The sequence below is a fragment of the Lagopus leucura genome, unplaced genomic scaffold, assembly GCF_019238085.1.
Source record: "Lagopus leucura isolate 7727_CA_CO unplaced genomic scaffold, USGS_WTPT01 Super-Scaffold_100159, whole genome shotgun sequence".
Lineage (NCBI taxonomy): Eukaryota > Metazoa > Chordata > Aves > Galliformes > Phasianidae > Lagopus > Lagopus leucura.
Genome location: NW_024962335.1, coordinates 19,060,082 through 19,075,907, shown reverse-complemented (window position 1 = coordinate 19,075,907; position 15,826 = coordinate 19,060,082). Strand labels below are relative to the sequence as shown.

General features: G+C 42.7%; 1 protein-coding gene across 1 annotated transcript in view; it reads right to left on the bottom strand.

The window, feature by feature from the left end:
• The window catches only part of TMEM178B (transmembrane protein 178B), a 209,919-nt gene that overhangs the window by 146,807 nt on the left and 47,286 nt on the right, over positions 1–15,826 (bottom strand). Inside the window, exon 2 of the mRNA XM_042890363.1 lies at positions 6,550–6,663. Within this exon, the coding sequence (XP_042746297.1) occupies positions 6,550–6,663 (114 nt within the window). The remainder of the gene's footprint in view (positions 1–6,549; positions 6,664–15,826) is intronic.

The following is a 15,826-nucleotide window of genomic DNA, read 5'->3' as shown; positions in this document are numbered from 1 at the left end:
GTAAAGAAGTTCTTGTGCATGTTTGTGCGGAACTTCCTATGCTCCAGTTTCCAGCCGTTTCCCCTTGTCCTGTCTCCACTCACCACTGAAAAGAGTCCGGCCTCGCCATTCTGCCCCCACCTTAGATATTTATAGACCTGGATCAGGTCCCCTCTCAGTCTCCTTTTCTCAAGGCTGAACAGACCCAGTTCACTCAGCCTTTCCTCATAGGGGAGATGCTCCAGGCCCTTCACCATCTTCATGGCCCTCCGCTGGACTCTTTCCAAGAGATCCCTGTCTTTTTTGTACTGGGGAGCCCAGAACTGGACGCAGTACTCCAGATGAGGTCTTACCAGGGCAGAGTAGAGGGGGAGGATCACCTCCTTTGACCTGCTGGCCACGCTCTTTTTAATGCACCCCAGTAAGCCATTGGCCTTTTTGGCCACAAGGGCACACTGCTGGCTCATGGCCAACCTGTCATTCACCAGGACACCCAGGTCCCTTTCCGCAGAGCTCCCCTCCAGCAGGTCATCCCCCAACCTGTACTGGTGCATGGAATTATTCCTCCCCAGATGCAAGACTCTACACTTGCTTTTGTTAAACCTCATCCGGTTTTTTTCTGCCCAGCTCTCCAGCCTATCCAGGTCTTGCTGAATGGCAGCACAGCCTTCAGGCGTGTCAGCCAATCCTCCCAACTTCGTATCATCGGCAAACTTGCTGAGGGTGGCCATTATCCCCTCATCAAGGTCATTGATGAAGATGTTGAACAAGACCGGACCCAGCACAGACCCCTGAGGAACACCGCTAGTTACAGGCCTCCAACCGGACTCTGCACCACCAACAACGACCCTCTGCGCTCTGCCAGTCAGCCAGTTCTCAACCCACCTCACTGTCCACTCATCTATCCCACACTTCCTCAGCTTTGTTATAAGGATGTCGTGGGGGACAGTATCAAATGCCTTGCTGAAATCAAGGTAGACTACATCCACTGCTCTCCCCCTATCCACCCAGCCAGAGACAACATCATAGAAGGCTACCAGGTTGGTCAAGCACGACCTCCCTCTTGTGAACCCGTGCTGACTACTCCTGATAACCTCCTCTTCTTCCAGTTGTCTGGAGATGACATCCAGTACAAGCTGTTCCATCACCTTTCCAGGGACAGAGGTGAGGCTGACTGGCCTATAATTGCCTGGGTCTTCCTTCTTGCCTTTTTTGAAGACTGGGGTGATGTTGGCTATCTTCCAGTCTTCAGGCACCTTCCCCGTCTTCCAAGACTTCTCAAAGATGACCGAAAGCTGTTCAGCAATCACCTCTGCCAGCTCCTTCAGCACCCGTGGATGAATCCCATCGGGTCCCATGGATTTCTGAACATTGATGTTGCCTAGGCGCTCCCAGACCACCTCTTCCCTGACAGAAGGGGGTCTTCCATTCCCCAGATCCTCTCACTAATCTCCAGGGTCTCAGATTCCCAAGGGGGAGCTTTTTCACTGAAGACAGAAGCAAAGAAGGCATTCAGTATCTCCGCCTTCTCAGCATCCCCCGTTACCAGAACACCCCCGTCACTTAGCAGGGGAGCCACATTCTCCCTAGTCTTCCTTTTACTGTTAATGTACTTGAAAAAACCTTTTTTATTATCCTTTATCCCCTTTGCCAGATTTAATTCCAGGCGGGCTTTAGCCTTCCTTGTCGCATCCCTGCAGACCCTGACAACATTCCTGTATTCTTTCCAAGTAGTCAGACCCTTTTTCCACATTTCATGGGCCTTCTTCTTTCCTTTGAGTTTGTGCACGAGCTCCTTGCTCATCCACACAGGTCTCCTGCCACCCTTTCCCGATTTCTTCCTCACAGGGACGCACCAATCCTGAGCTTGGAAGAAGAGCTGCTTAAATGCCGACCAGCTCTCACAGGCCCCCTTGCCTTCCAACACCCTAGCCCATGAGACAGCTCCAACTAGGCCTCGAAAGAGATCGAAGTTGGCTCTCCTAAAGTCCAGGATAGCAATCCTACTTTTTGCTTTACTTCTTCCACTCAGGATCTTGAACTCCACCATCTCGTGGTCACTACAACCCAAGCTGCCCCCGACCTTTACTTCCCTGACAAGCCCTTCTCTATTAGTGAGAATAAGGTCCAGCAGTACCCCTCTCCTTGTCGATTCCTCAACCACCTGCATCAGGAAGTTGTCTTCAACACATTGCAGGAACCGTCTGGACCACGCGTCTGGATCTAAGTATGAAAAAAACCTATTTCCTCTTATCTTTACCTTCCATCTGACTTAAGCATGTTTATTTTCCAAAATGTTTATTTTCCAAACTATGGCTAGCCTTCTTCACAGAACAGTTGGTCCTTAGACTGCCGCAGAAGAACACTGTAGAGCACAGGTTGTCTAAAGCCTATAAGCAAAAAAAAAAAAAAAAAAAAAAAAAACAACAACAAACAAACAAAAACCCAACAAAACAAAACATGGCCTTCCTACACTCTGATAGTATAAAACAGCATCACTCATTGGCGTGTCTGGTTTTACTCCAAGGAACAAACTGGAATGGACTTTGGGTGCCTTACACCTCCCTCCCTCCCTCACAGTGGCCTTAGAGAACAGATGCCTGGAGAAGTAGATTCCTGGAGGATATCAGACTGAATATAACACATATTGAAAACTGTAGTACAAACAGTAACAAAGCAAACAATCTTTCACTTTCTTTTATAAAATATGCCAGGCAATGGCTTCCTGAAGTTTTTAAATAAGATTAAAAAACATTTCCTGTCCAAAGCTTCCTGGTTGGACACTTATTCCATGATGTGAAAATGCCTCACACCATTTCCAATGCCTGTGCTATACTCCATGAACTCTATGAACCCCTGCCATGACCATTTTTCCCATGTTTCATGAGCACGTTTGTAGCACACAAAGTAAACCTATGGGAACAAAACAAAACATATGGAATTAAATACAATAAATATAGCACCGTTCTGATTTTTAAATTTCTGTTCAAATGACATGTACCTCCATTTCTAAAAGGATCATTGGTGCTGGTAGAGGGTTTCAGAAGCCAGAACAGTGCACTATGTTTCTGTACATAAGGAGGGGGTCAAAATGTGATTCTACGACTGACACAGTCATAGAATGGCCTGGGTTGGAAGGAACCTTAAAGCCCATCCAGTTCTAATCCCGTCATGGGCCAGGTTGCCACCCACTAGGCCATGCAACCTAGCCCCTAAAATCTCCAGGGATGCAGCATTCACAACTTCTCTGGGAAACTTGAGAAGTCACACCATTACACTGGCAGCTTCCATGAAGTGACAGTTATTCATGCTCAAAGTTGTTGGATGCAGCATTCTTTCCCTTCTCCCTTCCCCTCTCAGCTTGTATAGACATTTGTTTTGTCTAATTAGATGAACATTATCTCCTGACAGTAGCAAGTTGGCAATACTACAGTCATTATTCCCTACATCCCTATTTAACCAGAGACAGTTGAGAAGAAGTGATTGCAGGGAAGTGAAGTCCTATTTCCCCAGCTCACGATGCCATAGGCAATCAATTCGGAGCAAAGGTTCCATCTTGAAAATGTCAAATAGAATGAAAAAAGGCAAAATCAAAAATGATAAAGTTAGGTCCAGCCATTCCTTCAGGTCCAGATTCTTGTCTGAGTTTTTCTAGCACAGCTGACAGCATAGCTATAGGAAAAACTGCTTTCTGTACCAGTGGGTGCCATGGGGTCCTTGGCCTCAAACCAATTACCCATCTCCCACTCCTACAACACAAGAGAAACTGCTAGAGCACCAGTCCTATCTGGTCAGCCTGAAAAAAGGAGTCTGCTGAGCATGGCTGGAGTCCTCTCTCTTCTGCACCTCAACCAAGTATGCAAGTATGTCAACAGAATTCCTTCCCAGGCCCATTCTTTGCTTCTCTTGCACCAGGGAAGGAAAACAACCAGTACTGAAATACAGATATATCAAAGGACAGCAGAAGCTTCTGCCTGGAAGTGGTATTTTCTTTATAGTATGAACAAACACTCCACTTTCACCTTTCCAGTTCCCCTGAAATTTTCCAGATGCAGTTTAATCCCAGTGTCTCATCAGGATACAGAGTTTTTCCTTTCTCCCATTTTATGTTACAGATCTGAGAAATTACCCATATGGAGAACATGAGGAACAACAGGTCTGTTCCTTTATTGCCTGTACACTGAGGGAAAGAGAAATTATGAATAGGGAATTGTTCAGAGAAAAATAATGGTCATGCTGACTTAGAAAGTTTATGCTGCCTCAGGAAGAGCAGTGGGGAGCTGAATTAACTGTGCCCTGGATGAAACTAGTCCAGAGGTATAGAACTGTGTCAGCTGCTAAGGAAGGGACTAAGATTACAGGGACTTTCTGAAAGTGCTTAATGATGTAGGGGTGGCTGCTCAATCACAAAGCTTTTCTAAAGGGAGAACATCCCATGGCCTAAGTGTTATTTGAAAAAAAAATGCTATCAGCCTCATCTTTTGAAAGATGTTGTAGAGGGAAAAAAAATAAAATTACAGGCTGTACATACAATTTGAATGCAAAATGGGCTCCAGATCCTTCACTGGCTTACTCCATATATCATACACTAAGCATTGTACTAAACCACTCTGGAGAAGAAAGCTTCAAGGTACCTTTCTTTCCAAAGCATGGATCTGGCTATCTACATCTACCTGCACTTATCTGACTCGTGAATCAGCACAAAAATCTGGGTCAGAAATACATACACACACCCAGGCACTTGGCAAAACCTCCTTAGGAAAGAAACAAACAGCCTCATCCTGAAAGAGCTTCAGATCACATCAGATATGTTAAAGTGTAAGCACTGCATATAGGCTGCCACTTTGGAGACTGCCAAATGTACTCCTGAAAGCTTCAGTCAGCTGCCAACACCGTGCTCAGGAACTTGCTGATCCCATCAAGGGGCACACACACTGAAGGACTAACATTGCCAGACATTTAGTAATTACATTTAAGTTGTGGAAAAACATCCAAAGAGCATGAGGATAACCCATTACGAGACACTGCAGAAATAAAGATCAACTTCAAGACAATAATTCCTATAGTAATTAGTGAGATTCCCAGAGGATAATCACAGAAAAGTCATCACTGCTCACAGCAGTGGCAAAAGCACACATACACAGCCAGAAGCATAAACCACAGCCTCTTTGTACTGCAACTTAACAGAAGATGTCCTTTTCTGAGGGGGCAGAAGGGAGTAGGGTGTTTGTTTTCTGCACACAAAGACTAATAGTGCTAACATAAAACTGACACCAGTGGACATGGCATAGAAGCAGACAACCTGAAAGGCACTGAACAACCTGATCTTCTAAATTTAGGGACAAACAAGTGCCACACTGTACAAGGCTGGCCTCTTACAACCTTCTGAGATGGATGGAGAGGCAGGAATTCAGTATTCCTTTTCTTCATCACATCAAAATAAAAATTTATCCACAGACATCAAAATAATAATAACAAAGGATCCCAGTAGGTCCCTCCGAAACTACTTTAATGCTTTATCAAATATTGCAGTGGGTGTACAAGAACTAACAGAAACCAGATTTGATCTTACCAATTCAAGGAGTGAATGATACCGTAACAGCTTCTCCTTCTCAAAGCTTAAAAGCATCCTCCAGAGAAATAGCTCAATAAGGCAGGAGTGAAACAGGTACTGAAAGCCCTGGAAACACCAAAGTTCTAACATATTTCTCAGACAGTTTGGACTTGCTGCTTACAGTTACCTTCTGAGATTATGCATCAATATCAGCATTCTTTTAACTTCCATCATTTCCAAAGGGCTGTTTACTACTTGCACTGAGGCAGAGGAACTCTGGACATTCATCAGTAACCATGACTGCATAGTAACAAAAGGAAGTTGCAGTGCTATCCTTTCTTGCAAAATCCTACCTCTTCTATTTGGTTTGTGAAAGCCATTTTCCAACTCCAAGATGAGGAAAAAGCTTTAAAGCCCTCCATACAACTCAAGGCAGTTCCATCTCTGTCGGATTTTGTTGCTTAAGCAAATGTTACAAGTTGATGACCACCAGGTACTGTTATCACTAAAGGCTAAAAGCTCCTTCCTTGTTCCTTTGAAGGTGCAGCATCTCTTTCTACATCTTCAGAAGAGAGTGATGCCACACTTACCAGGAGCTGCAGGCAGGAGGACATATTCTATAGTAAAAGCCAGCAATGAATTCTGCTGGAAGCAGGAAACTCAGCAGCAGCATGAAATGCAGGAAGACATACTTACAAACTGAACATTCTACTAAATTAAAAAAATAGGGCATTGATCTTGTTATACATTTTCATATTTAGCTACATATTAATCTCTGCGTATAAAGATCTCTTCCCACCACCAATTCTTTATGCCTCAGCAGAATTTCTATTCAGCAGCAGAAATAGCCATGTAGGTCTTAAGTACAAATTGATCCATCTGCTATAAAGACTAACTGCATGTGAGAACACAAGTCCAAGCGAGTTGCCTGTCAATTTCCCCATTCTTGTCTCTTAGCGAGTACCTCCCTCAGTCTGTACGTGAGGAAAATGGAGAAGAAAGCCAGCAACACTTACGCAAGGCGTGCCACTCATCCTGGCGGATTGTCTTGGTGATGTTGTAGGTGAGGTTCTTGGGAATGGTCGCTGAGGAGTAGTGGTACTTGATGTATGAGCACCGCTCAATTGCTCCTGGAAAGGGAAAAATACAGAAGGGAAATTGATGTTACATGAATGCAATATATTCTCCCAGCTGTAGACTAGATGGACCTGACAAGCAAAAGTAAAGACTGAGAGAAAATCAGTCCCTGCCATCAATCCAGTGTGGCAGCCAGTACTACCTTTGGTATATGATAGGCAAAAGCAATCTGTAGGAAAAGCTCACATGCAAAATTAAGATACAACAAAGGCTACACGGCAGCTGTCAGAGCTGTGCTTTCACCACCGGGTAGAACGTGGCAAGTCACTCCTTCTTTCCTTTCTTTTCCCAGAGCCACGAGCTAGCAATATGTGGGCTAGCATTTACCACAGAGAAATCAGAAATTCCCATTGTAGCTTATCTTGCAATAACACTTCTGTGGGCAGGCTTCAGGAGATGTGCAAAGCAAACAGCTTTCATCTTATCTTCAGTAATAAAATCACCACAAGAAAAATACGTATTTATAAAAAACAATTTTTCAGACTACATTCACCCCACAGCCAAGAAGCAAGACGAGCAGAAGCAAGTGTCACTGGTTATGGCAGCCGACTGGAAGGTACCCAGCCACTTTCACAGCAGACTCAAATAGAATTTATAAGCACCTCTGGATAATAGGCTTCAAATGACAACACAAATGGCTGGAACAGGCAACATTTTTGCCCTTAGAATCATAGAATTGCTCGGGTTGGAAAAGACCTTGAAGATTATTGAGTCCAACCACAACTTAACCATACTACCCTAACTCTAACATCCCTCTGCTAAATCATGTCCCTGAGCACCACATCCAAATGGTTTTTAAATGCATACAGGGATGGTGACTCAACCAGCTCCCTAGGGAGCCTATTCCAGTGCTTAACAACCCTTCCCGTAAAGAAGTTTTTCCTGATATCCAACCTAAACTTACCCTGGTGCAGCTTATAGGATTTAATCTGCATTCTATGGAAAAAAACCAACCACGTGCTTCTTCTGCTTGACTTCTGGTCACAAACTCATATTTTCCTTTTATAGCCAATTTTCTTCCTCTACAGTCATCACACCTCCAGGCCATCCTCTTCTGGCAGCTCTCTGCACAGTGTCCTCAGAGGAATGGGCCTGGCATAGCCCAATGCTTTTTGTGAACTATAGCCTCACCAATTTCCACATCTGATTGGAAGTCTGTGACAGCGCAATCATTCTTGCACTGGTGAAAAAGTAGTGAAGTTTTCTGCATCCCTCTTGCCAGTACCCTTAACTAACACTGCCTTCATTAGACCCTCTTATTGAGCATTCAGATTTAAACCTCATGAAAATCATTTTTCCATTAATATTACAGTATTTTGGAACAGCCCTCTAATAATTAAAAAGGCATCTTGAATGCAGTTGTCCACACTGTTTGCTATTAGCTACCACTGTTTAGAGGAGCAACTGCTCTGGAAATGCAGTTATGTTTTAAAAATGCATTAAGACACGCACTCGGTAGAATTAAATGAAGCAATGATTTATGTAAATGAGAGAATAACATACCAAGAAGCATGCAGACCACACTAACTGGCAACAAAACCAAAAAGGCAGAGGCATTAGCCTTACATATAGCTCCAAAGTGTTAACCATGTTTTTACGCCTCTAGAAATATAGGTTTCTGCTTTGGGATGCGAAATATTACTTGGGACAGATTTTGACCATACACCATGAATTCACAGCATGAATAAAAAAAACCCCATGCAACAAAATTATTAGTTACCACTGAGTAGATTAAGCATCCTCCCAAGTTACTGCAATACAGACATTGGAGGTCCTCTCAGTTTGCTTCTTTTAAGCATTCCTCGCATTCTGCCTTTGACAGCAATTAGATCAGACAAAGCCAAATATTATAGGGGAAAAAGGCAAAATATTTACATATGTATCCACCCGCCCTGACAGCGTGATGGGCTTCTGTGTGAATCTGCACCATCTGGGCACCAAATGTACGCCCAGAATTAAAGTTTCAAACCAAGAATAGTATTTGGGGGGGGAAAAAAAAAAAAAAAACCTAGTGTGGAAAGAGCTTTGAAAAAAGCTCTAAAATAAAGCCTGAAATTGCAACCTTGTCTTCACATGGGTTTTTCTCTTCACTTCTGTTTACCTGCTCTCATGGATCAGAAGCATTGGCAAGAAAGTGGAAAAACATTTGTCAGGAAATAATCTTTACATTACCAGACACCTGCCTAGAAAAAGATTGATACAGCTAGCTGACAAGAACACAGAGCCAAGACTCAAATTTAAAGCAAACAAAAGGAAGAGTCTGTAAAAGATTCTATTCCATTGGCTGTGATTTCTTTAAATAATCATCCAGTTTCTAGCAAAGTTAATCAAACATCTCATTTTTACTGCAAATACTTTTAGTAGTAACGCACAGAACTTTTCACTGATTTACATTACCACAGCCTAAAGCACAAAAGATTATGGTCTGAATTCAGATCATCACTTGACCATACATATAATTTTAGACTTATGCTTACATTCCCATGACTTTAATGAGTCTTAAGTATACATTTAGAGACTACCTGGACCTAAGAGTGTGATTGCAGTGGCAGTGATACAATGGTATCCAAAGCACGCTCAACTGTGAGCAGTAAATGCCATGATGATCTCCGTTCCAGCCACACCATATTTGCTCGTTCTTCCTACATCTAAATAAAATTCTGACTACTAGCCAATTAACATCCTGATTCCAACCAAGAGTTTGAAGGGACCAGGAGGGAGAAGTGCTCATTGCAGATGATGAGGCTGGTCACTGAGTGCCCTGAGGGCTGATCAGAGCACGGAATGACTCCCCACATCTGTTGTACTGAAGGAAACAGACCCTTAGGTCAGGCAGACAGGGATGCTGCTCCTAGGTTTTTCACCCTTCTCTGAAGCATTAGGCACGGATTCATTGCTGGAATAAGTCTAACCAATTTCTGGTTACAGAGTCTAACACATTTCTTGTTCATCCTAATCCAAGGTTTTGGGCTCAATAAGTCTACAATACAACAGAGGTCAGCCCACATGAAAGGAACCAGCAGGAAGGCACAGCTAGAAGTGTGCAGAGTAAACTGTTGTACAACCCTTATGAGGATGGGTGCTCAGGGAGGAATCTGCAGTTGTAACTCTGTGGTTGGCATTCATCTGCTCCAGCAAAGTTCAGATGCCAAGTGAAATTGAGCTGAGGGAACTAGAGGTACCTTTACTCAGAGCAGCTTCGCAATGCCACTAAGCGTAGTGGCACTGCACATGCTGCTTCTCTCTTACTGAAGAAAGTATCAGCTTGATTCCCATCATATCTATCTGTTGAGCTATGCTCCATGCTATCACCTTAGTGTATGAATTTCCTCTTCTCTATTACAAAGAAAATCCTTGAAGTGTGCTATAGCAGGAACATCAACTGAAAATATTGTGCAATTCCTTTCTGTGCTGCTCACAGAACTACCCCAATGCTCTTGATGTGAGCTCAGCTGCTGGCAAAACTCTGCTCATTGCTTTGTGAGAGCAGTAAATGCTACCTTTGCAGAGGACCCAAACTGCCAGCAATGCAGGAGTGACTGAACTCTTCTCCCACTCAAAGCCAAACAGGATTGAAATCTATTATAAAAGGAGCTCATGCTGCTGGTATCCATACCGTATGTCTGGTAAGTAAATGATTTTTCTCCAGAACTTTCCATCACCAGCTTCTTTAAGATTCTTTCAGCACTGCTCCGAGAAAAGCAGAGATGAAAACTCAGAATGCCACCCAGGCATTGGTCACATCAATCCTAAAATTTTGTACCTCAGAAGTGCACAGAAGAATTTTCCCCATGAGGCCAGCTTAACTTTTGCAAAGGTGGTTGTCAAGCTTCAGGAATTATACCATCACTGTGCCCATATGGTTTCACCTTCTGCATGACAAGGATCAGCTCCTCTGAGAGCTTTAGTAGTCCTTTAGTTGGTCCTTCACGAAACTGGTAACCTGCAGGAGCAGTTACTGTGTTCTGTGTTCTTAAGTCCTGTGTTCTTAAAAAAAATCACTTCAGATTCAGCCCAAGGTGGAATATCTAAGTTACTTTCATAGGTTATCTGACTAAACTCCCCTCTTGTAAGTCAGAATTACAAGGTTTCCCATTTCCCCCTTCCTCCCTCCCAACTTTCAAGGAGGCAGACTGTGGAACTGTCCTTAAGCTTTAAGTACAGAGCCACCCAACGCCTTGTCAGCAAGTCACATTTGGTAAGTGAAGGGCTCACAGCTACGGAGCATTTCTAACACACTAAGTCTCTTTGCAGCAACTGTAGGGTAAGAATTATCAGGAACCACAGGTGGATGCAAGGAGCCAGCAGCTTATTTACTCTGGATGAACAACATCATTCCAAGCTCCACAACAAGCCAGCACTGACCTGGCAGGCACCTTGGTTTCTGTAGTAAGCAAATACCCAAAACCTAGTGATACCCACTCTTCTCCTGTAATACACACAGTGATTTCTAAGAAGGGTTCAGCTGTAAAGCTAGCATTTGTTTATTATGTTTCCTGCCAGGGCTTTTGATATCATGAGCTTCACTGAAAAGGCTGACGCGGATGTTCTGAGCCTTTGCTACCTCCGGGCAGCTTTTCCTTCTGTTTTGTAGATACCTCTCTACAAACTATTCAGAGCAAGTAATTTATTCCACAAAATTCACCTTTTGTACTGGATCTAATTTTTACATATCTGTTTGAGAATTACTACACAAAGATTTTCTACTAAAAAGAATCTTAGCCTCTGGCTTGTGAGCTGCATTCACTGCATGTATCTGCTATTCATTACGAGAAAATGCCTTCTGTATGAGAAATTGCCTTAATTCCATGTTTTGGTTGCTATTCCTCATTGGGCGAGTATAACTATACCAAGCAAATGGAGGATGCAGTTTGGTCATTTAGCCTCTAGTTGTTTCACATTGTCTTCAGAAAATCTGCTGATTTCGAACAGAAACTGCAATTTTTTTCTTAGCATAACATTTCAGGAAGGTTCCCAGGGGCTGCAGTCATTACCAGGGCTAGATCAGGCTGTGTAAAGCAACTGCATCTGGCATTTACATCTGTTAAGACTTGATCTCAAAAGTCTTGTCTCTGTTGGAAAAGTTGATTTTTAAGTTGTGCTAGAATTTTATGTCACCTCCAAGTCAGCCCTGGCTATTGAGGTTGGTGCAGTTTAAGAAATGGTTGCCCTTGGCTGCATGTCCTGCCCTCAGTCTCTTAAATCATTTTGTATGAATCACCAGAGCTCATCTGCAGGCACACTTAATATAGGCAAGGTTATCGCAGTTTCAGCATGCATTAACTGGTCAAACTGAAGCCTGGAGGAAGCCAGGAGGAGAAATAAGCTCTACCTTGACCATCCGCAATGAGAAAATTGCAAATCAGATATGCTGAGCAGTTAATGAACTCATGATGAGTAACACTGTATTCTTAATGAAGGCAGAGACTTCATTAGAAGATATTACAACACACTTAACAGGATTACTTCATTACCTCTGGAGTAATACTAACCTAGAAAGTATTGGTTAGGTGTTTGTGCCCATCTATATTCATATTAATGCCAAAGAAGTGGGAACATCATTCATTCGCATGAATTATAGAATACTGAATGTCAGAAGAGTCCTCTAGGTGTCAACTGGCCCAATCCACTGCTCAAAAGAAGAAACAACTTCAAAGTTAAAATCAAATTCAAAGATATTTCAGGTTGCTCAGAACCTCATCCAGCCAAGTTTTAACACCTCCAAGAAAGAAACCTCTTTAAACAAACCCTTCCGACAACTGACCAGCACCATTATGATTTTTTTCCTAATACATAATCAAAATTTCCCTTGACTCCACATGCATATCTTGAATATTAGAATACCTAAGGGTAAAGTTCTAAAAATGTAGGAAGAATATGCAAATAACAGCACCTTAATCAACATGTCTGATGAATATTCATCAACTCTTATTCATAAATAGAAGCCAATGTTCTAATTAACAGCGCTCAAGATAGATTTTCAGCTGCAGTATGGGCCGAAGTTTCAGAACAGGAGATCATACTTGTTTGGGATGGCTCCAGCATCAGCCTGAACCAGGGCTCAGCTCACTGCCAGAAGGACTTGTTGCTGCCACTACAACTTCTGGCACTGACTGCTGGTTGCTGTGGGCATTGAGGAAATTGGGCTGATGCCTCCCTTTGGTTGAAAGGTTTTGTTTGTTTCTAAGACTAAGCTGCTGGCTCCTAGCTGCTACCTCTCTACAAGTAGGTGGATGTGCACTATCAGCTTCCATCCACCAGTTACAGGTTCATTTAAAGTTTAGGAGAGAGATGCACCACAGTCGCTTGCCCCACTCACTGACCCAAGTGCCACATCATGATGTAGACAAATAATCTGTAGTAAAACTTTGTATGTATCAGCAGTGTTCTTTTGAAAATGACTTCCTAGACCATCTCTTGTCACCATGCTTTTCTTCAGAACACAATACACTGCAGGATCATGCCAACTGGCTTCTTCACAAACAAAGCTGAATTGGAAGATGAGTTAATGGGAATTCTGCTACTGAGACAAGCATTCAATCGTGGCACAGCAGTAGCACAGCAAGAGACACAGGTCTGCAGGCAAGTTGTGTGGAGCTGCAACTCCTTCTCTCCCAGTGCAATGGAAGAAGTACTGTGGCCATCAGCAATTGCTCACACCAGCCACACTCACAAAGGTAGGCAAAAAAAGCCAGGGGCAGAGGGGTGAGACTGGCAAAACCAAGGTTAAAAAAAAAAAAAAACTGCTTTCAGATCAATTGAAAAATTTTGTTCAGCCAGAAAACTGAACTCATCTGTCATTTCTTTATTCTGTCTTTCTTTTCCAAGTGAATCCCTCTGCCATATGAGATTGTTTCACAAGTGGTTCGGCTTCCTTAGAAACACTTTGCTTAGGAGCTTATTATCTACATGAAAGTAAATGCTTCACCAACAGAACTTACTGTAAGCGTACTTAACAAGCACAGTGTGAATCTGTATCTTTCTTGTTGGTAAAATGGAGATAGCACACAAGGCTGCCACTGACAAAGGGACATTTCATAATGAAATCTCTACACTGTTACCTAAATTTGCTTTTTACATCTGAATGACTTCACTGATCAACAGACAACACAATGAAGGCAGAACTCCAGTGAAACACACTCAGAATAAAACAGTATCTTCCATTTTACCTGAAAGAAAAGCTCACTTGTGTTCACTGAGCTGTCAGCCCCTGAAAGGATGAGGCATTCATAAGATAAATAGTATTCTGTCCCATAAATGGCACATACCCAGCAAATGCATTACAAGAATGTATGGCTTAAAGATTTTCCTTAGGAATGTGATCAAAGGTTTCTTCAGAGTGGCAAACAGAACCTTCCTGCACTTTTTTCCTCCTATTTTTTCTTTTACAATTCATCTCACTTGATTTCCAGATAAAGGTCATCTCAGAATCTCCAGCTCAGTAAAACTTGTTAGATAGTGCCCAAGTGGCAATGCAGTCATGTAAAAAAAAAAAAAGAAAAAACCACCAAACCACCACCACCAAAAAGTGAAATTATAGCAGAGAGCTTGATTGAAAGGGTCCAAAGGGTCCTACGTACTGCATTATAACACTGCCCACACAGAAATAGGGCAGTAAAGGACAGTGTGCCATTTCTATTCTTCCCAGATCATCTGGGCCGAAAACCTTCCGGCTTACTTTCAGTAGTGACCCAATCTCTAAATATACAGGGGGGAAAAAAGTCAAATTCAAAGTGCATGTGGAACTACATGAAGCTTGTGGATGCAAAAGCTTTCACATATGGGCTGTATGGGGAACTGCATTCCTGGCAAGAGCTTCCATGTATTTCAGAATGGAACACCTACATTGCTTTCTAACTTAAAATTCAATGTGGAAATACCTAAAATTCCTTTTCAACCAGTGTATGAGTAAGGATAAGAGGTGCAAACACATCTGCATACACGGAGCAGACAGTAAAATTTTCAGAGCAGAAAAAGAGAATATGCCTGAAAAGCTTTTTCCAGGCCCGTTCTCCACATGCTCCATGAATATCCCAGCAAATGGCAGCTTCCTGAAAGCATCCAGCTGGGGGAACATATATATTCCACCCTTGATAAGAAAAGAATCCAAGTATGAGACCATAAGCTGAATTTGCATTGGAAAATGATGAGCTCACATTTTCTCCACAGGGATCATGGAAACGGGGCTGGCAAGGAAGCTGGAGCAAGAGGATGGTTATGAAACACTTTTTTATTTCAGCTATTAATAACAGTCTCCAAGCCATAGGGCATTCGAGAGCAAGAAGGCATCTCCTTCCTTCTATTAATCTTTTTGTCCACCTATTTGCATTGGGTTGGCCACAGGGGAGAGGGAAGCAGAGCACAAATGAGAAGTTAAGGAGGTTAAAAGGGCTGAAAAATATTTGCTCCTACTCATTTGGAGGCAGAAATTAAATGATCAATAAAAAGTCACTGAGACAGCAATTACCAGTAAAAACGTGCTGATGACCCAATAGCTCACGGAATAAAGCATTATCTCAGCGCTGCTGTCAATGCAAAGAAAAAGCACAGGCTTCTTTTGGAGTATCAAATGGAAAGCCACCATCGCTAGTTATGAAACTCTCACCCCATCAGTCACTTTATCAGCAGCAATAATAACTTCACTTACAATGGCAGCAATAACAGCAGGTCTAGCACCTATAACCCAACCCCTTTGCCTGCTTTCTCTTTATTTAGACTGCATATGCTTCAGTATCTCAGGACTGATACTTTATGTGAATGCGCATCTTCTGAGCCAGGTATACACTTCTATGAAGCTTTCACCGAACCAGCTATGAAACCTATTTCAACCTAACCTGGGAAGCAGGGTCCTAGATTGCCAAGATGAAAAGTATAGGTCCACTGATACCCTAACTCTGCTGAGGATTATTGACCACAGACATCCTTAGACCTCACTGCATCTCTCTGTATCTTGGAAAGCTATTTTATATTCCACTCTGCAATGTAAACATACCTTTCCATACACATATACTCCTGTTTTCTTCCTGAAAAGGAAAGAGCAAAAGCCTTTCTCGGTGTCACCACACTGTTAGTTTAAAGCTAGGTCCACAAATTGTCAAGCTGGAGAAAGCACTTAGCTTTCTTGTAGCAGCTGAAGTTCTTATAGCATTTCAACTT